This window comes from Pholcus phalangioides, unplaced genomic scaffold, assembly GCF_987345545.1.
Source record: "Pholcus phalangioides strain wild (caught in Gottingen) unplaced genomic scaffold, Ppha-v1.0 ptg000039l_1, whole genome shotgun sequence".
NCBI classification, from domain to species: domain Eukaryota; kingdom Metazoa; phylum Arthropoda; class Arachnida; order Araneae; family Pholcidae; genus Pholcus; species Pholcus phalangioides.
This window is the reverse complement of record NW_028301625.1, coordinates 8,749,678-8,775,461: the sequence shown is the minus strand read 5'-3', so window position 1 is coordinate 8,775,461 and position 25,784 is coordinate 8,749,678. Positions and strand designations below refer to the sequence as shown.

General features: G+C 35.0%; 2 protein-coding genes across 5 annotated transcripts; one reads left to right on the top strand and one right to left on the bottom strand.

The window, feature by feature from the left end:
• Positions 1-1,170: 1,170 nt before the first annotated feature.
• On the top strand, positions 1,171-15,852 carry LOC149065546 (gamma-glutamylaminecyclotransferase-like). 4 transcript variants are annotated; one of them, XM_089253634.1, is made up of 4 exons: positions 1,171-1,697; positions 5,889-6,107; positions 10,205-10,440; positions 15,673-15,852. In XM_089253634.1, exons 1-4 carry the CDS (start codon positions 1,491-1,493, stop codon positions 15,704-15,706), a joined length of 696 nt encoding a protein of 231 aa, XP_089109760.1. In that variant the 5' UTR covers positions 1,171-1,490; the 3' UTR covers positions 15,707-15,852. The 4 variants fall into 4 exon arrangements, with proteins under 4 accessions (XP_089109760.1, XP_089109759.1, XP_089109762.1 ...); XM_089253633.1 differs by having other exon boundaries at positions 1,172-1,697; positions 10,205-10,521; XM_089253636.1 differs by having other exon boundaries at positions 1,177-1,396.
• On the bottom strand, positions 15,699-25,784 carry LOC149065545 (uncharacterized). Its single transcript, XM_089254008.1, has 7 exons — positions 25,743-25,784; positions 25,149-25,199; positions 23,441-23,495; positions 21,604-21,680; positions 20,099-20,201; positions 19,674-19,748; positions 15,699-15,944 (listed from the first exon to the last, which is right to left on the bottom strand). The coding sequence occupies exons 1-7, from the start codon at positions 25,782-25,784 to the stop codon at positions 15,853-15,855; spliced, it is 495 nt and encodes a 164-aa protein (XP_089110134.1). The 3' UTR covers positions 15,699-15,852.

Genomic DNA, 25,784 nt, shown 5'->3' with positions numbered 1-25,784 from the left:
GTTTTTTTTAATTCACTGCAATTTGAAATGGCGCTTCAGTCTTCTCGATTGGCGACTTTTTCTAAGATTTTTAGCATGAGTTGGCGACTTTGCTAATTTTTGACAATGTCCCGTATTTCGAAGCCTAGTTTCACGTATTTTCCTCGAACAAATATGGTCAGCTTATGTCAAACCATAGTTATTTTGAGTTATGAAAATTACCTGCATCAACACTTTTGATGTGAAAATAAAAAAAAATTCATGTTTCAAGTAAACTTCGTTTAAAAACCGGGACATTTTTGGAAAAAGTCAGGATGGCCAGAACATAAAAAACCGGGACTTTCCCGGGAAATACGGGGCGTATGGCCTTCTTATTTAACTAGATGTTCGCCGCAGTGTTGAATATGTCAGATTGCGCATGCGCTCGATTTTTAAAAGTAGGTTGCTATTCTCGATGGCGTTGACTAGTGGAAGTTTAAATTTTGAATACTTTACTACTGTGTGTGTGTGTCCATCACTGAGCTATAAGGAAGTTTACTTATAGCTCAGTGGTGTCCATCGATAGCACAGTCGGTATCATAATGGGCTGTAACTAGGCTGACCATATTTCCTCGAGTGAAACACGGAAAATGGGATTTCAAATACGGGACAATGCCAAAAATGACGCCAAAAGTAAACAAAGTTCCCAAATATTTTTGAAATTATGGAAAAAAATCACAATGGTGAATAATGGAGTATTACTGCAAATTTCAGTGGATTAAAATGAATTCCACGAAATAAAACGTTCACCAAGAGAAATATGGGAATCTGATACTACGGAAAGACCAACGTGTGTAGACCCAAAATTGTAAAAAGGAACCACGGATAAACGCGTTTCGCAGTGGTTACTTTTGCAATTTTGGGTCTACACCTTAGAGGAGAAGTAGTAAATAAAATAAATTAAATTATATTTCTCCTCGATGAGGCCATGTTCATGAAATTTTCGGTGGGAACAAAGAACATCGTTGCATAATTATCGAATTTTAAAGTTATGGGGGGGGTGGAAAAATCTGTTTTGCCCCGGGCGGACAAAATCCTATTTACAACCCTGCTTGAAATGACATCAAAAGGAGGACGTCTGGTAACCCTACCACAAAAGAATGTGGCTTTTCTTTCCGCTTGGTATCGTCATCTGTACTTCGTATAATTAGCGGAGAGGTTCATCGTTTCGTTCATAAACGTTGTTCATTCGAGCGAAATCACCAGTCAACTTTCGCGTTCGGCGATAAGTTGCCAATTATAGCAGCTCAAAACACACATTCACAATTGCAGGGAGACTTGTTTTAAGCCTGGTCTTTGATGAAGGAAAGTTTTGACTGGTGGCAACACTGTTATTAATACTGCTTTGGTTTCGGTCATACACATAATGACATCATCGGTATGAACTTCCGTACTTCAATATATGTTTTGAGTATAATGAATGATGCGACATAATTAATAATTCGTTTAAATAGCTCATTGGATTTTCTGAAATGATTGAGTTTTTATTTATGCCTCTTTGTAAACGCTTGAACGTTACGACCATCACAGTGGAGACTCTATTGAAAGTTACTAGCTCAAATTCATCATTCTTCAGATACATACATAACCAAAAAGAAAGATATTACAAAGAACTTGAAAAAAATTCTAAAGCTCATTCTAACTGTCAAAAAATTGTTTTGGATAGAACTTTAATGAATGTGAGTTATCTCTATGAAGATAACTTTTATTATTATTTGTGTGTTTTTTAAATACGTATATTTTAATTACAATGGAGCTTTGGTTGGCAAACATAATTTGCTCTGTGAACATGCTCATAATCCGAATCACTCATATATAAAAACAGGTTTTTCTACAGGGAACTCGGATGATTTGCTCCACAATTATTCATTCACATAAAATTGACTGATGAAACCAGCAGCTACTCAATAATACAACACAATATATAGTAATGCCATAAAGTGAACATAAAATACAATAATGTTTACAAATTAACTTGCTCTATAGCAGTGTTTCCCAAAGTGGGCAATATCGCCCCCTGGTGGGTGATGGAATGGTCCAAGGGGGCAATATAACCTACTGATTTAACATAGGATCCTATAGGTTTACTTGAGTTGGGGGGCAATGAGAGGAAAAAATTTCTGATGAAGGGGGGGGCGATGGACAAAATGTTTGGGAGACTATGCTCTATAGGATAAAAGAGAAGACTATTACTAAAAACCATACGTGCACCTCATACACATTCCTCTGTGGAATTCATAACGAATTGGCACACGCTGGAATGCATGTTCTGAGTGTATGTGTAGCCTTATTATGTTGTGGAGTTGTGCTTGTTTCGTGTTTGTGTGTGTGCTGCCATCTGTGTTCCATTTTCTGAAATAAAGATGGAAATGCTTGAATTTTCATGTTTTGTCAATATTGTGTTGTAGGTCTGCCTGCTGTCTGTGGAGAGACTTTTTCAAATGGGAGACTGGTTTGCATTCTGCCTCTAAGCCAGAGAACGGCTGACTTATGGGGTGCTATCTGCTGGCTCACTGCAACATTTTTCTTTTCGTGTGACTTCAAGAAGAAACCTATCCAATAAAACTTGCTTTTAAGGAATTGGAAATTGCATTGTTGTTAAACATATTCATTGCTCGCACTGTTGCAGCTTTATTTGGGTTGTTTCTACGAACTTTAGCACAGCTTCCCACATTTTACACATCTCTCTGATCTCATTTGAAGTGAGGAATTCCTCGATGCCCATAATCCTGCCCATAAGCTCTTGCACATAGGGGAAATCCATCACTATCTGTGATTCTTAAATGTTGTCTTCCTCGGAGAAAAATTATTGCGCAGCATCTGTTAATATACTGATTAAACTCATTTATTTTTATCTAAAAATATCTTAGCTTAGGTTGTGTAAATCTGGCGTTTTAAAAAGTATTATTACTTATTTCAATCAAAGCAGAGCTGGCAGAGCTCGATACCCAAAGCAGTTTTGAATTTCAGATACAGCTTTTTTTGGAAAACCATTACATTGTAAATGGTAGTAAATATGCCATATTATAGTCAAACTTTGTAATTCTTACTTTTGCACTAAGATCAAGTTATAGGAGTTTCTTAATTAAGCATCAAATACAATCAGCAAAACCTGCCAAATTAAAGGACATTTTAATGCTACAATTTAGTAGTCTGACTCACTTATAATGAACATGAATATTACAAATGCTTACATATAACAAAGTTTTTTCCTGTGTCTTGTGTATTTCATATTACTCATCTATGCTATTTTGATTGCTTATAATGAACCCTGATTTCAACAAGGTATGCCTATAACTAATTTTTGACATAAAATTGTCACGAATGTCTTTGTAATCTTATCTAAATCTTATCTGTAAATTAAACTTTATAAGTAAATCAATAATTGCCACATCATTTTTCAGTTGCGTAAGATTTCAATCAAAATTTTTCAATCTTTATAAAAATATATACTATTTTAATCTCTTTCAGAGAATGCTCAGATTACTAAAAAATATGTATCATGCATGTAAAATGTTATATTTTTCTTGAGCACATCATTTTTCAATTCAATACGGATATAATGGAGTTCGCTTATAACAAACAGTTTGGCTGTTTTTTCAGACTTTGTTATAGGTGGATCCGACTGTATTTTGATTGCTAGATACATTCTAATGTTATGCACAATAAGGGTAATGTTTTAAGTAATCAGTGATTATCTAGATAATTTATTGATAGGAATCAACATTACATATTATATGGCATAAAGGAAATTTGTAAACACCTATCTGTTATGGAAAGGGTACAGCATATGGTTTATATCAATACACATACTGTATAGAAGTAGTTCAAGAAATTTTGGAAGGTCGAGAATCATCTTGAATTGAGGAATATCAAATAGTTCCATAGTTTTTCCTTCAGCCTTTATGATATGCTTTATTCAAATTGTATATTTTACAAGAAAAAATTCACATATATTGTCCAAAATAATTCTGTAGAGAGCAGAAAATCATATTAAGTATTTATTTTTTGTATAACCTAGTGATTTCAAACATTACATGCAATCAGTTTGTATATTTTCAACTGGAAATTTTATATTGAATAGCAATATTTGAGATTTTTGACGTGGCAGTTTAAAGTGTCAAAAACCTGCCTACCCTGACTTGAACATCACTTTCAGCATCTCCTTTGACTCTTTCGCTGATCTACATGGAATTGTGCAATTTATGATTTTGGTATGTCTTTTTTCCACTGTTCAATGTGGACAATGTACCTTACTCTTTTTTGACACTGAGTAAATTGCAACATAGGTTCCATTGTAAATATTGTTCCTCTTGATGGTTACTATCACCCCTAAAATTAGTTGTTAATTGTTTAGAAAACAGTTTACAAATACCCTGTACACATAGTGGTTCCTACTTGAGATGTTATTAGGACAGTACAATGAAAATGCGTTAAGCCCAGGGCCTGAATTTGACTAGATGGGCCCTGGGCAAAAGAGGTATTAGGTTCCCCTTGGACTGTGATTGAAGAAGTTTGGTAGGTCAACAAATAAAGTACATGTTGTTTGTAAACACATAAAAAAAAAGGGAATTCACTATTTTAAATTAGAAATGTAATTTAATAGTCTCCATAAAATGCTTTAATAGTCTTACAATAAATGCTTTTGTCTCACTCTCATATAATGTGATCAAAATATAATTTTTGAGATATCTCAGCTTCAATACACAATGAAGCTAAAGAGATGACAGTTTTTCTTGTAAAAGACTTGAGTGAACTGATGATTTTTATCCTTTTTAATAAGAATGAGCTTTCTCTATGACAGTTTGATATTGGTGAAACTGTCGATGATGATTCAATGCTGTCTCAAAATTTGGAAATGTTTCTTCTAAACCTCTAGCATTGTGGCATCAACCTGAACCAAAGATGAAAATTGTTGCAGTTTGCCAGATCAGCTACATGAAGTCTTGCATTGCAAATATGAAGAATCTTCATGAAGATTTGAGGATTTCTTGTTTATTAAACATGTTTTATAAATCATTTTAGTCAAAAGATGTGAAATTGATGAATCAAACAAAAAAACTGACACATTGAAGCATATTTTCGTCACATAGTTAATATTGCAATAGGTGCATTGTACATGCTGTGTAAAGTCTATTACTGATTGGTAAAATATTAAAATTGATATTTAATAGGGTTTGCTATTTAAATGGGCACTTTAACAATAGTATGATGTGGTGTAGGGAAAATTCTGATTTTCCAAAGTTTTACTAAATAAAACTCATAAAAATTTGAGTAAAATATAATATACTATTATAAATTTGGGGAACCCCCCCCCCTAAAAACATTGGGCCCTGGCCAAATGCCTATGTTGCCATGCTGAAATCAAGTCCTTGTTAAGCCAGAAAAACTTCTTTGATATGGGAAATAAAATAGCTACCTCTCTAAAGTGAGACTTCTTGATTGGGAATATGCCTCAACAACTTTTCCAGCAGGATTTCCCGTAACACTCTACAACAGTAGTATTTTTATTGAAATCTATGATTATTATTTTTACTGACACTAAGCTAGGATCCCTCTACCCATGTTTATACATTTTGTCTGTAAAATAGGTATTGGAGTTTTGTACTACATGGAGTGGTAATAATTCAACTCCTTTTTTTTTTTTGTGTCTTTGATAATATTCAGAGTTATAAGCTATCACAGGGATATACAAAAAAAATTTTTTTTTTTCCTAGAAAAGAGTCGTCAAGTATGTTACATTTTTCTCATTTTGATTTTTGTTTTAAAAATGATTTTGTTAAAATGATTTCTTTAGCTTGCATAAAAATATGCTTATGAAAACTTCCTCTTGTCTTTTTCTGCCTGCTAATGCTGTGTGTATTTATTAGGAAAATTCAGATAAAAATAACAAGAATTTGACTGAAATTCGTCACCTCGTATTTTTGTATGGCACTTTGAAAAAGGATGAGCCAAATCATAAGTTATTGCATGACCAGAAAGGTGTCTCAGTATACTTAGGACCAGCTCAAACGCTGAAAAAATGGCCTCTTGTTATTGCATCAAGGTATAATATTCCATATTTACTTTACTGTGAAGGCAAAGGAAAGGTAAGCAATTTTTTTTATAATTATTTCATGGACATTAAAATTTGTGACAAGTAATATTATTCATTTCATGCTTATCAATCAACTCAAAATTTAGACAAGAGGTTTCCAATAATCTAGTTGACGTTGCGCTTTTGACGGTTATGAGACTGTTTCGTGGAACCTAAACTAACATCAATATTTCTCAAATATAGATATTTTCATTGCAACACCAAAGTAAAATGTTTTAGCTTTTGATGCAGTCGAACCCCAGAAAAACTCAGAAATCCCTGAAGGTTGGACAGTAAACTGGTTGGGTTACAACAAAGCTTTGCAATGGTGAGAAGAGAGAAAGAAAGCACAGATAACTTGATTGAATTTATTCCACTGGCGTTTGGATGAAATACTTCGTCCATGATCATAAAGGAGTCAAAGAATTTCATATTAAAAAAAATTCTAATCACAGAATGATTGAGCAGGGGCTACTATGCTCATCATCTGTGGATGATGGGAGCAATCTGATTGTTAAACCAGAGTCTTCCAAACTTATTTATTTTATCTCCCTTCTGCTCTGAAAAAAAATATACTCTCAGTGCTTTCCTTGCTAAGCCGACCTGTAGGATCCTATATTGCACCTGTAACTCCTACCTGCGCCCTTTGTTTGTTCCATCACCCCTTTGAGAAACATTGGTTTCATGACATATTTTTATGTTTTTAAATTTTATATACTATTGCACTTTTAGAGATTTATTTTTGGATATTAAAAACCACATGTTCTGTCTGAAACCCAAACCCTGATTGACCTTTAATAATGATGTATACTTGACCATAGCACTGGAGTGTGTTTTGTAGCAAAATAAACCAAAATTACTTTAAAACAACATAATTTTATCCATTTCCCTATTGAGAAACCACATATGAAATCCATTGATGCTATAGCAGTGCCTGAAATATTCTGTGATTTTCTTAATGTAATTATTTTTTCCAGCATTATTATGACTATGCATTTGTTGAAAATATAATCCAATTTTTCGTTTGGATGCTTAGTTATAAAAAAATGAATATGCACTCAAGCGAGCCTTTTCACATGTATCCTAAAAGTTCTTGAATTATAAAAAAATTACACAAAAATATGTGGTGTAAAATATGGGCGGAGACATGGGGGGGGGGGGGACCATGCCCTCTCCCCAGCAGCAGTGAGCAGACTGATCTAATGTATAAACATGGCATTATTTGAAATAAAAGTATTTAATGTATACAGGGTAGCGTAAGGAAAGTCCCTCAGCCACATTTTACTAGTGAACCATTGATCCTAGAGGCATACTTCCAATTGGAAAAGTATCCAAATAATGTGTAGATCTCAGATGTGTTATTCGTATTACAAAGGGTTGTATACAGGCTGTCCCAAATTGTTTGCATAGCGAATATCTCTGTAACAGTTGACTTTCAAACATACTTTCAATTACAAAAAGTTCTCAAATGACGTGCAGTTACTTAAAACATCAAAATTTTCTTGAAGGGTCGTATACATGGAAAAATAAAGAAATTTACTTTTTATACAGTCCTAGTGTGCTCAGAAACCGAATTAGAAAGTTGTTGCCCTGTCTCTTCTGGGGCCAACAAAAAAAATTCACACTTCTAAGTGCAATATTTACTTAGATATTCAAATTCGAGTAAATTTGGGGAAAAAACAGCATTAAATGTTGGTAAAACAGTTTTTCTGCATTTAATACTGTTTTCCCCCAATTTTCCTGTTTTTTGAATTTGAATATTTCAGTGAATATTGCACTTAGAAACTTGGAATTTTTTTTTCATTTGCCTCAGAAGAAACAGAGCAACAACTTTCTAGTTAGTTTTTTATAAATTTGATCATTTTTGTCGCACCACAGCCATTTTCTGCACACGAGGACTAATTAGACCGGAACCTACAATTTATTGTCGATTCAGAATAGCAGGCTTGTTTTTTTATACTCATCAAGAGGCTGGTATGCTAACCCCTTAATGGGGGACTCCCTGCGGTAGCAGTTTTTTGCTGCGGTCAAGTCGCCGTTTTTTGTTGTACCTCTGTGTCAGGAAAGTTTTCTGACAAGGACAAACCGGGTATCGAACTCGTGACACCTCTAAACATCCTTTGGTACTTCAGGCGAGTACCTTATCGACCAGGCTACTGCACCCTTAGTTTTTTATACAGATACCCTGTGCTTAAAAGAACCAATTTTTTTTTAATTTTAATAATTATACAACCCCTTGCAACATGAATAATGTATCTTAAGTTCAACAGGTTGTTACTTTTCTAATCAAAATTATAGCTCTAGAATCAACGGTTTGCCAGTAAAATGTGGCAAAGGAACTTTCCTTAGCACACTGTACATTTTGATTGCAATAAGTAACTGCTTCCTTCATATTTGTTACACTTAACACATCAAAATTTCTTCATTTAAAAATACCAGAATGTGTGTTTCTTCCAAATTTTCTGAGTTGGGTTCACTCATTTTAATCATCACCAAGTAGGTTCATAATTCTACCCAATCTCTCAGTAGAAAAATAAGTATAGGGCTGTTATATATATATATATCTGAAGATGTAACAAATTTATATATATATACCTAAAGATGACAAAATTTATTATTAAACCGATTATTAATTCTGCAAGCTAAATAGTTTTCTGTCTTGGTAATCAATTTAGTTAAGAACTACTGTGCAGTTGTGTGGGCATCGTAATGGCTCTGCAGATTGATCTGTGCATGCAGCACAGGTAGCAATTGGCTGTACAGTAAACTCTCAGTAATCCGGCCATGTGCTAGTAAAGTAATCCAGCATTTTTCTTTGAGCATAGATGCAGAAAACATGTCATTGTATGTCTATGCACAGATGTTTATATTATTTAAATGGGCTTTTTCAATTAACTGGCAATAATTCAGTGATTTTAGTTATACGACACACTCTGGTCTGATATGTGCCGGTGTGATGAACCTGGTCTTATTTCAGGTTCAGTAGAGAGCATCACGAGATGATCCAACACAACAAGGGTCAGAAATGAACTCAAAATCATTACTTTATTACTTTTAATTTGAGAATATTTAACAGAATTGGTTGTAAAAGTTTTATAAATTTGGAATGAAACTGATATATTACCATAAATTGCCACATTGCTTGTCCTGATATCCAATCAGGAAGTTTATTATAGCCAGGTGTTTGATGTCAGCTCATCCATTCCTTTGCCTCATGAAGCCATGAATAGAGTTCAGGAACATATATAGAGGACTGGAGAGCTATCCCATGGCTAAGACATCCTAACTCCCCAAGTGAAGCTAACTAGTAAAATGGAATTACAAGTGCAATGAGACCATGATGTTGTTTGCTGCAATATATATACACATCCTACCAGCTATAGGAGAGGCAGCCAATCACTACCGATTGTATATAAGATTTGTATATCATCCAAATTGCCTCTGTTGCCACCAGGTGACATTAGTGGCTGCAACAGTGGTTTTGCATAAACAATGCGGGCATCTCCTGACAATGATGCACCATCGTGTCTGATGGTTGTGGGCCGACACTGGATGCTTACTTATGATAACAGATGAAAGTATTTATCAATGCGAAACACAAAACTTTAAAGCACTTTCAAAAATGGAATGGTTTGTTTCCACTCGCGGCACCATTACAGCGGATTAGTGAGAGTCTACTGCAATTGTGTGTTTTCTGTACTTTCCCAACTTTAAGGTGTCAATGCAGGCCAAATTTCTCTCTAAGGAAGTCTCTCCTTAAAGAGCAGACAGATCTGCAAACACAAAAATTGTTTTAATTTTTGATTTCTAATTTGGCAACACTTCAAACACATGATACGCGCGTCGGACATTTTGTTAATTTATCAGGGAATATACACATATACAACACTTTCTGGCATTTGCCAAATTAGAAATTCCTCTGAATAATGTTAATAAGATGCATTGATGATTTTACTAATTCATGATTTAGTTTTAAATAGATTAGTTAACTATTAAATTTTATGTGTTTTTTCATGTCATTTATCTAGTTCTTTATTTTAATTTCCTTAATTTTTATATTTACAACTTTATTTCATTCAACCATTTATGCTTTTTTTTAAATATTTCTAGCAAGTAGTTGGAGAAATATATGAAGTTGACAACACTATGTTGGAAGAGTTAGATAAATTGGAATGTCACCCAAAGTACTATGAACGAACTCAAGAGGAAGCCCTATTTTTTCTTAAGAATGAAATTTGTGTTTGTTGGATATATTTTCTAAAAAAATATTCTCCTCACCTCCTGGATCTCCCATTTTTTGAAAATTATTCATCAAATGGATCACATGGATTGAAATATGTTGAAAGGTTTGTACGTCCTGAAGGATATGATGTTAAACCAGAAGTGATGTTGAAATGAAATTAGTTATAACTTTAGGCAATTGAGAGGTACTGTAACAAATGACATTATTCTATGATAAAAAATATTTGTTTTTTAAAACTACAGTGCTGTATAGTATTTTTCAAGTGATTTTTTTTTGTAATTTTGAGAATGCAATCACAAAATTTTCTGTGGTGACCATAGAAGGTACCACAAGGAAATGGGCTAACGCAGTGCTAGAGTTTGTAAGAGTATAATTGAAATTTTGTATTAAGCAATAGGCCAAACCTTTTTTTATAACAAATTTGTTATCTCAAAACAATCATATAGCAATTAAAAAGATTCCTACGTAATGTAACACATTGAGGGGATAAAAATCAAAATTAATTGTACAGTCAAAAATTCACAAAATTGAGAATTTAGCAAATGATGCTGGGTTACGGGAGAGAAATTCAACAAAAATAGAGGCAGAGAAACCAGTGTGAGAAAAATTCATTCCATACTCCAACAAATTTTATACTTCTGGAAAAGAAATGAATAAAATTGGCAATTCACTGATGATCACAGATAGGATATTTCAGAGAAAGTTCAAATGTGCTTGGAAAAAATTTTAATGTCATTGCAACTGTTTAAGTAAGGTTCAGTAATGAAGTTGCTAAGGTATTTGTGTAAATAGATTGAAATTCACTAGATTTGATTTCAGCATAGAATTTATTCACTGTAGATTGAATGAACGTGTTAAGAAGTAAAACAAGAGATTGTGGGGTCGGGATTAGTTAAAAGGTTTCCCAGGAAAAGTTTGAAGGAAACAAGTGATACACTCCAACCCAGGGCCGGTGCCAGGCATGAGGCAGTATGATTACAGGGGCAGCATTTTCAATGACAGATTTATTATATGACAGTGTTTTCACTCTCTCACACACACAAACTTTTACACATCAAATAATTTTGAAGGGAAAGCACGAGTGAATAAATGAGCACAGGTAAATACAACACTTTTCAGTGTTGATATGTTATTGAATTCTTTGCTATCCAATGCTTAATTCATCTCAGCACAACTCCTTTCTTGCACATCCAAAAAGTGTCACCTATTTCTAGAGAAACTGGTTCTTGGAAAAAAATTAGGCTACTTCTCTTTTTTGTTAAGGATCTTTTCGTTCTTTATGAACATTTTTCCAATTGAGTTTCCTTTCTTTAGTCAAATCCCCCCAGCATAAGCATGGATTCCTTGTTCATCTTCTGAGAAATGCCTCTTTCAGCCAACACCATAATAGAAGAATCTCTAGTGTGGTGCTGTTTAGCTCCAGAATGTTCTGACTGCCCATTTCTGTATACTTATATCTGTTCTCTATACCAGGGTAAAGTTTTTCGCGAAACCCTTGATGATAATGCTGTTCTACAGAATTCAAAGAAATTTTTGCATATTTAATCAAAAAAAAGTGTTTCTACTGCCGTCCCAGCAACATCATTGCCCCAGGGCAAAATAAAAGAGGGCCTGGGCAGCACCTCTTAATTTACATATTTATTGTCATAAATAATTTTACCAAATTTTATCGTGATTCAACTGAGGTTCGTGCATGGCCTCCACAAAGGGAGTGGGTCTACAGGGCTCCTGCCCGGGTGCCCAGAGATAATTTTCATCAGATGTGGTTCTTTTTTGTTTTTCATGCTACAAATTAATATTAAAGGGGGGTTTGTGAAGAGTCTGACCTGGGGGCCACCGAAGATCGCAGCCTAGCGCCCTATTGCTGGATGTGGCACCACTGGTCTCCGTGCTGTTCCCGGTTGAACTCATGGTTGGTATTCATAAGGTTGGAGCCCCTGTCAGCCTATTAGGAGGTATATTCACAATCGAGAGCTTTGATAATAACCATCACCAGAAGAAAAGCACCCCCAAAAACTCTGACATATGGCTTTAACTGAAGTAATCATGATGCTAATCATCAGTGAATCATAGGGTGTTCATTTGAGTTGTGTCAGTGAATATATATATCACGCATCTGAAATCAAGCATCTATCCTTAATGTTTTAAGTGCACTATGACCTCTACCAGCAGGGCCACAACTAGATGCTTGGTCACCCGGGGCACGTGCACATTTTGACGCCCCCTTGTAATGTTAGAGAGGTTTAAGAATGAAATTTGCACCCCTCGGGTCTAGTGCCTGGGGCACGACACCTGTCTACAAGGGTTGGACTGGCAGGGCTCTAGCACGAGGGCCGGGACAAACTTTCTTTTTTAAATATAAATTCACTATAGTGGAGGCCCCACCGAAAGATCAGTCTTGGAGGAGGAATATGATGAGCACCTACATGCTCACAGTAAAATGGAAAATTTTGTTCTTACATGGAAAAAAAAGTGCCCTTTAATTATTTTTTCGCAGATAGGGCCACATTTTGTTCTACTTCACCTACACAAACCTGTTTCTATGTGGAATGATAAAATAACATGCTGCCTCGTACAATTTAGGGAATTTTTTTTCTGCACAGCCAAAAAAACTGAAGTCTGAGAATACTTCTGGGGCAAATAACAGCTGTTAAAATTTCGAAGCAAACTTAATAATTTGATTAATATTATTGCTTATAGAATATCAGTTAATATCATATCATATATTGTTTTTCTCATGCGGCACATTAATCAAAATCCGGTCGCTGATTGTAATTGAAGAATTGTAACAGCTTTATTTAATAGGTAGCGGAAGAGGTTTAGTTCATTGATGTTTCTCATATGTAATACAGGCTGATTATAAATTCATAGGACAAACATGAATTATGCTGTCTTATCACCTTTTAAAAGTGATAAGACACCTAAACAAGCATTTTTCATCATAGAATGTGCGGTCGAATTGCAATAGAAAAGGCGGTAGAGGGTGTTTTTATAGAGTGCATAAGAGCACTTCACCAAAAACAAATATCACATTTTTAAGATGGATTCACTGCAATATGTGCCATCACCTATTTGAAAATACATATGCACCTTCGGATTGGATTAAAGTTTGTTTTTTATTGGTGCAAAGACTATCAAAGTTATACTGCATCAAACACCAGTTTGGATCGAGAAATTGTCAATGAAGCCCCTGTCAGTTGAAATAGTTTGATGATTGGAATCATACAAGGCAACAATAACATTAACAAACTGATAACTGAAACCAAGAGTGAAAAGCTTTACAAAAAGAAATGTTTCTGTTAATACGATCAAATTTGGCCTTGAATTCAATGAATAAAGCAAAAAAATTGTTCCTATCTTAGGGTTCTTTTTTGTTAATAAGGCAATCTAAAATGAATATATTATCAGTTGTTAATGATTTTTTCTCTGAAACCAATTTGAGAGGGGGGATAAGATATCGTTTTTGCAGAAAGCCATGATTCAAGTCATTGTTGTGAAATTAATGTATAAATTTTCAAGATTGAGCAAAGGCATGACAGAGGCAGATAATTCTCTGGGTTATCGACTGAGCCTTTTTTACGTAAAGGGTAAGTGAGGCTAGTTTTCTTATTAGCCTAGCTTTGGAAACATTGTTTATCATTTCAGGCATTTGCCTAGTCCTAACAAACTTTTAAAGTAGCCTATCATTCCAGTCGGGCCCTGTTTGGTATGTATACAAAATTTGGCGGAGAGCAGTCTAAAATTGTAGATCTGTATTAAGAAAATATACACACATAAAATTGATTTGATGTGTGTATATTTTCTTAATACAGATCTACAATTTTAGACTGCTCTCCGCCAAATTTTGTATACATACCAAACAGGGCCCGACTGGAATGATAGGCTACTTTAAAAGTTTGTTAAGACTAGGCAACGAATATAGAAAATCAATTTTATGTTCAGGGTGTCCATAATTTAAAGACCCTATTTTAAAGTAGCCTACAGGCAAAACCAGTCATCAAAATTGTGAAATTTTTTGGAGGACTTCATGAAGTGATGGGAATTTGTTCTGGGGGAAATTAGTTGCACATTTCACCACCAGCGGGCGTTTTATTAAGAAATGACACATTTAGGCAAATGTTTACAATTGTTACTGCAACAAAACATGTTCCACATGATGGCCATCCTTTTCAGATACCATGTGAAATCTCAAGATGACATGTTCCACAACTGACCGAAGTGTGTGCGGGGAAGTGTTCAGCATGTGGCATAAAACGTTGCCTTTAAGGTCAGGTAAAGTTCTTTGATTATCATGACTTACCAGACGTTTCAAATGCCACCAAAGCCAAAAATCGCATGGATTAAGGTCCGGGAATCAGGGAGGCCATACATTAGGGAAGTGCCGGCTGTTGATACGTTCTTCTGTAAAATTAAGAACATTCTTAACACACGCTGCAGTGTGTGCAGGAGCTCCATCTTGCATAAAGATTATGTCTGCAAGGCAGTGACATGCTTGCAGAGATGGAACAATTTTGTTCTGTAACAACAATGCATATCGCTTCACTGTGATCGAACATGTCACTGGACCTGTAGAATGTAATTTCTCCTAGAAGTAGGGACCGAGAATAAATGTTGCAGTAAATCCATGCCATGCCATACTGTCACTTTTGGTGAATGGAACAGAACTTCTAAGATAGCGTGCAGATTTTCTGGTTCCCAAATTTGGCAGTTGTGAATGTGCAGTGCTACCACAAGAATTTGAAGCTCTGTCCTCTTCACCTGAAGCAAAACTTCCTGTTCTGCATCTATAAAAATGGGCTTTCTTCCTCTTCCAGGAGAAACAGCTAATGATCCTGTAGTTTCATATTTCATTATCATACTCCAAAGGTTTTCAACATTCACTGGACCTTTTTCAATCCTCTTCCAAGTCAGATTTTTCCATAGAGTAGTTATTGCAGAATTGCTGTTTTGTTATAACAAGAAAGTGTGATCTTGTAAACTTATCGTCATTGTGAGCAGCAAACACATTGAGAAACATCTCTGCAAATGTTTCTAGGTTTTATAACAGCTGCTGCGTGACATCATATAAATTTACATGTTTACTACTGGTATTCAAAGTTAAACGCCCTCTGGTGGTGCCGCAACATGTACAACTAATTTTTTTCCCCTAAAACAAATTCCCATCACTTCACGAAGTCCTGCACAAAATTTCACTTTTTCTGATGACTGGTTTCGCCTGTAGGCTACTTTAAAATAGGGTCTTTTAATTATGGACGCCCTGTATATAGATGTATTGAAAGTGTGATTTTTTGTATCTCCTGAATCTCCTGATGTCAAGTACAGTTTCGTTTTCCAGTGAAGAAACAAGTGACCCTGAAGACATATGGTGAAAGAAATTTAATCACAGATGTGCTACATACATTGAAGATATTAATATCCTTATGTATTATGTATATAAAGCTTTTACAAGTTCTATGTTTGCTACACATTGTAACTAAAGTTCTAATCTGTACAAGAATAAATATTTTTTTGTTAATCAATGTTCACAACCATTTCCTCCATTAGTATTTACACACTCTTGCACTTTCATGATTTTACCTTGACTTCCATCCAATATTATCAAATCACCTGCATCGAAAAAAAAGTTTCAAGTCAGTATTAATGTAAAGTATATACAAGGTGAAAAATTTAGAGGAGACCATCCAGCAGTAGATTAAAAATTGTTGATGATGACGATATACAATGTGCATAGCAAATGGAGTATGGTATTTTACTGGCGAATAGAATCCTAGAGATATACCTTCAATTAGAAAAAGTTTCCAAATAACATGTAGTACTCAGATATGTCATTCATGTTTCAAGGGGGTTGTATAGTTATTAAAATAAAAAATTAACTTTTTATACAGTGCCAGTGTGCCAAACCCCCAACTAGAAAGCTGTTGTTCCCCTGTCTCTCCTGATGCCAACAAAAAAAATTCCATGTTTCCAAGTTCAATATCATTGAGATATTAGAAATACAGAATAGCATAAGGAAAAAACAGCTCTAAATGTGGAAAAACTGTTTTACCTATTTTTTTTATTTATTTTCCATATGCCACTGTAAAAACTCTGTTTAAGTTGATAATCTCCCAGAAACCATCAACTGCACCACTAGATTTTTTGCTGATGATTGTGTAATTTACAGTACCATCAATAGGAGTCTGACCATGAAATTCTCCAACTTAATCTGAATTCCATCTGTAACTGGTGCTCATCAGAGCAAATGTCTCTCAACACATAAAAACAGTTTCCATGAGAATTTCTCATAAACTTTTCTTCTGAATTTCCGTATGCTATTAGTAATTCAACTACACTGAAGAGCCAAAAAAACTGGTAAACCTGCCTAATATCGTGTAGGGCCCCCGCAGAAGTGCTGCAACATGACGTGGCATGAACTCGACTAATGTCTGAAGTAGTGCTGGAGGTAATTGACACCATGAATCCTGCAAGGCTGTCCATAAATCCGTAGGAGTAAGAGGGGGGTGGAGATATCTTCTGAACAGCACGTTGCAAGGCATCCCAGATATGTTCAATAATGTTCATGTCTGGGGATTTAGGTGGCCAGCGGAAGTGTCTAAAGTCAGAAGAGTGTTCCTGGAGCCACTTTGTTGCAATTCTGGACGTGTGGGGTGTTGCATTGTCCTGCTGAAATTGTCCAAGTCCGTCGGAATGCACAATGGACATGAATGGGTACAGGTGATCAGACAGGATGCTTACGTACCTGTCAGAGTCGTATCTAGACGTATCAGGGGTCCCATATCATGCCAACTGCACACGCCCCATACCATCACAGAGCCTCCACCAGCTTGAACAGTCCCCTGTTGACATGTAGGGTCCATGGATTCATGAGGTTGTCTCCATACCCGTACACGTCCATCAGCTCGAAGCAATTGGAAACCGAGACTCGTCAGACCAGGCAACGTGTTTCCAGTCCTCAACTGTCCAATGTCTGTGTTGTCGGGCCCAGGAGGCGTAAAGCTTTGTGTCGTGCAGTCATCAAGGGTACATGAGTGGGTCTTCGGCTCCGAAAGCCCATATCGATGTTTCGTTAAATGGTACGCACGCTGACACTTGTTGATGGCCCAGCATTGAAATCTGCAGCAATTTGCAGAAGGGTTGCACGTCTGTCACGTTTAATGATTCTCGTCAGTCGTCGTTGGTCCCATTCTTGCATGATCTTTTTCCGGCCGCAGCGATGTCGTAGATTTAATTTTTTTACCGGATTCCCGATATTCATGGTACACTCGTGAAATGGTCGTATGTGAAAATCCAAATTTCATCGCTACCTCGGAGATGCTATGTCCCATCTCTCGTGCGCCGACTATAACACCATGTTCAAACTTACTAAATCTTGATAACCTGCCATTGTAGCAGCAGTAACCGATCTAACAACTATGCCAAACACTTGTTGTGTTATATAGGCGTTGCCGACTCTGGTTGGTTCCATATCTCTTTATTTGCATACGCATGCCTGCACCAGTTTTTTTCCGCTCTTCAGTTTATATATCTTGGCAGACCTACACTAGAATTAACTCATCGACTACAACTACTAGAAAAAATGTGTTCAAAACTTTTCTTCGTTCACCCAACCTGAAACATTCCACTTGCGATGTCAGACTTTTTGTTACCGAGCTTACATTTCCCGCATACTCTCCTACCCCAGTAGCTAATGATATAGTATGTTACTGGGGTATGTATGCATCTGAAATCTGGAACTGCTACACTTTAAGTAATATCGACAAATTAGAATGAATCTAAAATAAATCCACCTGCTTTATCCATGACTGTTAGTCTTCGTGTCCATTTCTGAATTTTGATGTGAAATTAATCTTCACCCTCTCGTTACTCACCAACTTATTTTCTAATTAACTATGCTATATAAGATTCCACATGGTCATCTAAAAACTTTGATACTTCTGGTATTCTAACTAAAGCATCATATTTCTCTAACAGACTTAACCATCGAATAATAAATTCTTAACCCAAGAATTTTTTTTTTTTTTTTATTCTCCATTTTTTTGCTTCTACTGACAGTTTTAAACAGTTTATTTCCTCATAACATAGTTGACTGTCTGTCCCTTCTGTGATGTAAGCCCTTTACCCGTGTGGGGACAGAGCCCGGGTCGTGTCTAGTCTGACAGACATATCTACCAGGTGTACAAGTATGAAATGCAGATTTTTTTTTTTAAAAAACACATTAAATTCGGAAGAATGATAAAAAGTGCTTTATTCAAAGTATGCTCTATTGCTTGTTATACATTTCCCCCATCTTTCCTGAAATTTGTGAATACCACGTAAGTAAAAATCTTCCCCTTTTGCTGCGAACCATTCATCGAGTTATTTTTTCACATCTTCGTACGAACAAAAGCGTTGCTCAGAAAGTGCGTGACCCATCAATGCAAACAAGTGGTAATCGGAAGGAGCCAAGTCTGGTGAGTAAGCCACATAGGGTAGAACTTCCAGCTGAGTGCTTCCAACGTGCTGCGAACCGCTTTTGCTGTATGTGATGGAACATTGACCATTGAACATTGTCAAGGAGCATTTCACGTTGTCATGGGGCATTGCGATTGGAAACAGCTTGTTGACTAATGCCCAATTGCTCTGCGAATTGTTTTTGTGTCTGTGTAGTATCATCCTCGTCCAACAATGCTTCCAATTCCACATTTTTTTTTTTTTGGCAGTTTTCCATGTTCCTTGTCTGCAACATCGAAGTCGCCACTTTTGAAAAACCGAAACCATCATTCACACATATCTTGCGATGGAGCATGTTCACCATAAGCTTCTCGAAGTAATCGGTATGATTCAGCAGCAGTTTTCTTCAAATGAAAACAAAAAAATTAATGCTGTCTGTGAATGCTCTTTGTTCAGTATAACTTTCGACATATTGAACACAACAATACAACACTATGCACACACTTTTCCAATTTATCACTCGTGCGCATCTGACACTTGTTGATGACACAACAAAATGGCGCAGTGTCAAATCTTTATAGCACAAACTGCATTGGTGCACCATCTGTTTTCTGAAATCCGCATTTCATACTTGTACACCTGGGACAGTGGTTAGAGTGTGATACACGCATTGCGAAGGTCTGACAGACAGTCAACTATTGTTATGAGGAAATAAACTACATTTAAAACAATCAGTAGAAACAAAAAAATGGAGAATATAGTTGACTGTACATAGTTTGAAACAAAAACCCTTCAGATATCATTCTCTTATTACGAGTGAATTTTTGAACAACATAAAACAGCCTCTGTCAAATCAAACACATACTCTTGTATGGGCCTCTGCCTATAAAATCATATAAAAATTACCTGTTTTGAGTAAGGCTGTTGCTCCCTGAACTCCGACTACACAAGGCAAGCCATACTCTCTAGTAACTACAGCACCTTCAAAAGAATATTTTTTTCAAACAAATACATAATTTACGTCAAGGAAAGAGACTTTCTGGATATTATGTCAAGACAAATTTTGGAAAGAAAAGTTAGTAGTAGCTGGGATAATACATAAATTAGTTTGATACATAAATTCAGATTCTGGTTCAACTTCTGTCTCTCAAAGATTCGATTATTCAAACAAAATACAATGAATTCAGATAACATTTTTGCATAAAATAATTTATATTAGTTATTGCTCTGAGTATGTAGTCCATGTTAATGTGCTTTTATTTTACTGGCATGAATTATCAATGTTAGCAATAGTGAGTAATTATTTTTTCTGAGATATAATTTCCACATACCGTGTGATATGAGTCCACCCAAGACAGTAATTACACCAGATAATAATGGAAAATATGGGCTCCATCCTATATCTGTTGAATATGTCACAAGAATTTCTCCTTGCTGGTATGAAAAAAAAAATTGATATTAAAGCAATAAATTTTCAATGACATAATTTAATTTTCCAAGAAAAAAATGTTTAAAATTTATTTGTACCATAGTTAGCAAGAGGTTCAACATATTTTTTTCACAGTAAAATATTTTTATATGACCGATGAGGAGGTTTTTAACCGAATATATGAGGTTTCATTCGATTATGTGCAAATTTTTTCCCTCCTTGTACTTATTTTCTTCCCATTTAAAATCAATGCATTAACACCAATTACATTGGTTATTTTGAAAAGAGATGAGGGTGAGATTTTTAAGAAGGGTGAGAGCCCAGAGTTTAATGATGACCCATAAAATTTGTTCTTGACATGCGTGTTAAAGTTAAATTATCTTACAGTGCAACAATCATCCAACGAGAAAAGAAATGCATATTAATATGTCAAATCTGCTCAACATCAACTGCTGGACAGTGAATGGAATGAATATTGTTAGAAGAAAAAGAATTATCATTTACGAAACTAGCACAATTACACAAAAAAGCTTCTTTTCGATCCTTGTTCACCTTTTGTTGTGAAGGACAAGGGCGTAGCCAGGGGGGGGGGACTTGGGGGTCTGGTCCCCCCCCCCCCCCGAAATGTGAGAAAATGACCGAAAAAAGGGAAAAAGATGGCCAAATCTATTGTTCTGTCACTTTGGTCGTCGTCCCCGAACGAAATTTCTGGCTACGCCCCTGGTGAAGGATCAAAATAAACTTTTTTTTGTGTAATTGTGCTGGTTTCGTAAATGTTGGTGTGTTTCGTGCAAGTTGTGTTTGAACAGTTATTGTTCAAACCAAACTTGCACACTTATGAAATTATGATCTGGACTGCCAAGACTGTGATTCATTGAGTTTTTGTCACAATGGCAAAACAGTTACAACTGCCATTTACTGCCAAAAGCTTGAGAGTTTCATAAAAATTGTGTGGGGGAAAAAAAAGTTACTCATTCATTTAAGTACCATAACTGCACGCATGCTCACTTGTATGAGTATGAAAAAAACCTGTTAAATAAGAATGCAAGTCCAGCCTTCAAATACTTTTCAATAAGCATGGTAAAATTTATATTGAAGAAAAACAGACACCTATAAAAGAATAAATGAATATTGCATTGGATAACATGACAAAATTTTTAACCTAATTTCCTTTAGTTTTAAGAAGCCAGTGAAGCATGGGGGCACAAACTCTGGCTTGCAGGCAGGGAAAACAATTTAAAAAAATCATTATTTCTAAATATGGTATAGAACATGAAATTAAATCTAATATGTATACAACGTATATAAGTCCCTTTACCCTGGAATAACTTGTAAATCATTGAAATGCAAATCATAAAATGAAGAATAATCAATTTGCGTGCAAATCTGGAAAGTGTATATTCGAACCTTTATTTCGATAGCTTTATCCACTGATAAAACTACGCGAGCCTCAGCCTTGACAACTCCTGCACAGACTGGAGTACCTGAAAGATGAATAAAGCAATTTCTCAATAAGGTTTTTTTTGTCTATATTATATTGAAGTTGATCATTTTTGTCGCACCACTGTCATTTTCTGCACACACAGCCAATTAGACTGGGATCTACAATTTATTGCAGATTTCGAACAAATTTTTTTTTAAATACTCATTGAGAGGTTGGTGCGCTAATCCCTCGATGTGGGACTCAATGAGGTAGCAATCTTTTTTTGTAGCCATGTCACTATTTCTGTTGCACCCCATGTCAGGAAAGTTTCTGACAAGGACGAAACCAGGTATCGAACTCACAACACTCCTAAACATCCTTTGGTACTTTAGGTGAGTATCTTATCAACCAGGGCTACCACGCTCATATTGAAGTTGTTTTAACCCCCTTATCTCTGTGCAAAGAATCCTATCCTTGTTATTTTTAATCTTATTGCATAGAACTATTTTTTGGGAAAAATAGTATAGGATATTTATATATCCATAAATAGGATATTTATGGAAATGATCTCAAGGTGAGTTGCAGTACATAATTTTTCAAGAATTCAGATTTAGTTGTTTAAAAAAATAATAATTTTCATCAAGGCTTAAAATATTGTTTACAGGGAACTGGATAAAATGCTCAATTGATGATTTTTGGAAATAAAATTCACTTGCTTTCATGAGGAATCAAACCACCTTACCCTCACAACTGAAACAAGTGCTCTAACCAGTGCGCTACAGTATCAGGGATAATTTTCTTTCTTGGAGCATATATATGCTGAATGAGACTGGGCGATGGACAGTCTGACATGACTCAGCTAACAGCTTGTAAACTTGATTGGCTACCAGATAGTAACATATACATAGAGATCTCTCTACATTAAAATATTGTTTTGATTGTTAGATGATTGAGCAGTTTAAGGGTTGAAAAGTTCAAATAGAAAAAATCAATTGTTTCAATACTTGAAATATTATGCAACTTACATAAGAACGTTAGAAAATTAGACAGATATAGACAGCTTTTTTCTCAGCCCAAGATATCAAAGAAATTCAGATATTGTCTGGATACTATGCTAAGGTGAACTGGAAGAGACAAGTCCCGGCAGAGACAAGATGACTTTTCTTTCCGAGTTCACCTCAGCATAATATCCAGAAAATATCTGTTTCCTTGTTAAAAAATTACTTTAACACTTTCTCTGCCATCACGTGTTTCAATTCGCGGACCAATGTCTAGTTAACTAGTCATCATATACATTGCATCCAATGGCATGGTTGTTGAAATTATATCAGTCAAGTTGTAGATAGAGCTTTGAGAATGGATCTGTGCCTTAGCCAAAGTTTATTTTGCTCTTTTTGAAACCCTGTCAAATTCCTGTAAAACATATTTATCAGCATATGAATCATTTCATGGTATAGTATGCTAGTATTCATAAAAATTATGAGGTGGTTTGTCAGCATAGCTCTATCAAATTTAATGGGCAGTAAAAATGTTAAAAATACTATTATATGAAGTGTATTTGCAAATGATTTGTAGATAAAAAAAATTTTAAATATTCTTTCTTTCTGTAATATCTTATATAGAACATTCTCTGCACGAGAAACCATTTAAATTTTTTTCATTTCTTTCCATCAATTCATTTCATAAGCTTAAACAGTTGAAGCATTTTCAAATTCCCTAGGTAAAAAATTTTCAAATATTAAAAACTCAAATATATATATATATATATATAGATATAGATATATGTATGTATATATATATATATATATGAAAGATCACTACCTTCTAGCTCAAATGTTGACAGATACTGATCATCATAATCAGCTTCATCTGTTATCTGAAAAAAATAAAAAATTTGCCTCTTTGCAGTATATTTTTCTTTCTCTGTATCTCTGTCATTGCTCAGTATACAAATTATAATATACGGGGGAAAACTTCAGTCTGTTTCAGCTCAAATAACCCCTGAACTGCTGGTTATAGAAACTTTTAATTAGAAAAAGTATTTATATAATGTGTTCATTTTAGACATGTAATTTATTTTACTAATGACCATATATGCAGAGAGATTGAAAATTTAATTTTTTTAATGGTCTCCATGTTCTCCAACTTCCAATTGGAAAGTTGTTGCTCTGTCTCTCTTGAGCCGCCCCTGCCCAAAAAAAACTCAAAACAAAAAAAATGTTTCTAAGTGCAACATTAGTTAAGGTATTTAAGTAAAAAAATTGATAAAAATGAGGGAAAGAACATCATATATTAAGGAACAAGCTTGTTTTATCCGGTTTATGTGCTGTTCTTTCCCTAATTTTCAGCGATTTTCGAACACAAATATCTTGGCTAATTTTGTATTTAGAAACTTAGATTTCTTTTTGTTTTGCTCACATGAGATAGAGCTACAGCTTTTTAATTGGAAGTTAGAGAACAGGGAGACTACAAAAAATTAAATTTTGTATCTCAGTACATATACAGCCGTCAGTTAAATAAATGATGTCTAAAATGAACACGTTATTTGAATATTTTTAAAAATTGAAAGTGTGTTTCTACAATAACAGTTCACAAGTTATTTGAGGTGGAACAGGCTTAAGTTTTCACCCTGTACCGTGTCGATAAGTGTTTTCATACATTATGTTTGAGCACTACATGATAAGCTATTTCAAATTGTAAGCCATATGATATCATTCTAAAAACATTTTTGTTCTATCTCTCGTAGCATCTATAGAGCTCTAAATAAACAACTAGAAGAATATTTTTTCCAATGAAGATTCGCATCAAAATAGCATAATTTATGAGAGAGAGAGATCTTATATTGTTTTATTAATATTTCATACTAAGTAAAGAAATGTGCACAGATCAGCAATTTCTACATTAATATCCATAAACAAAGGGGCAGATACAAGTTATTGATCATATACATTTTTTGAATCATATACAAGAGGTTTCTGGAACACCTATAAATGGTGAAGTGAGAACAAATAAAAAAAATTCATTCTTCATGTGTGTTAGACATCAATTTTTTTAGGCAAGTGAAGCTATAAGTATGAGTAATGAAGGCAACTAGACAATTTTGATATTGCATGTGTGTACAACAAATTATAAATCCTTAATTAACAAAACATAACCCTATGAATCCTTTGTGAATGGAAAACAAGCATTCTTCTTATCTAGAGAATAGATTAAAATGACTTTTTGAATGAACAAAGAACTTTTAACCCTTATCTTATGGGATTCTCCAATTAGAACTCAAATCAATCAATAGAAGTCAGAATATATGGATCAAATATTACCAGTTACTAGTTTTTCATATTGTATTATGTACCAAGCCAATACAAACTTGCCGGCAAAACAATAAGTTGCTAAAACATCATGATTTTACATCTTTTAATCTGCTGAACAAGCAATTGTAGACAGACTGTATAACTAAGAGATCAGGCAAGTCATTTAGGGGGCTTTTGAAAATACACTAAAAATGGTATATATATATATATATACATACATTGAGTACATGTGCTTTGCCCCCCTCCCTGAAAAAGTTGGAATGACGGCCCTGTAAGAGATGACAATATTTTGTCCTATTTCTCTAACAGCAAAATATTTCTTTTCTCTTGAGCATGCGCTTTGTCTTAGAAAAAGCTTCTCATATACTTTCGACTTGAGCCAAATGACTTTGCTAAACATGAGAAGTAGCTAGCTGTTTCATAAACTGGCCAGCACATGGGCATGATATACGCAGAGTGAACTTTATCTGCCAAAGGAAAAGGGGATGATAGATGAACCCAAATGAAGCATAAAACAAAGTAGCAACCCCGTCCTATCTCCAACTGTTTTTGAGTTACAGTGGATGGAAGGAAAATGTATCAAATCTAGAAAACCAAAATCTGAAATTTCTGAGAAATCAACACACAAGCTAAGCATATACTTGAAAAGAACAGAAAAAATCCTACAAGGTGACACCATTTTAATCAGAATATCTGGATTTAATGGTGATCTACAAGTGCTAGAAGATTGGAGTGGAAAATCAAATTTTTGCCAATATCCTGTAACCACCAATTCCGCAAACACCCTTCTAGCTACAACCAGTCAAATATACCAAAAACTTTTCCATTCCCCCAGCTTTTGTCCTGTGCCTCAT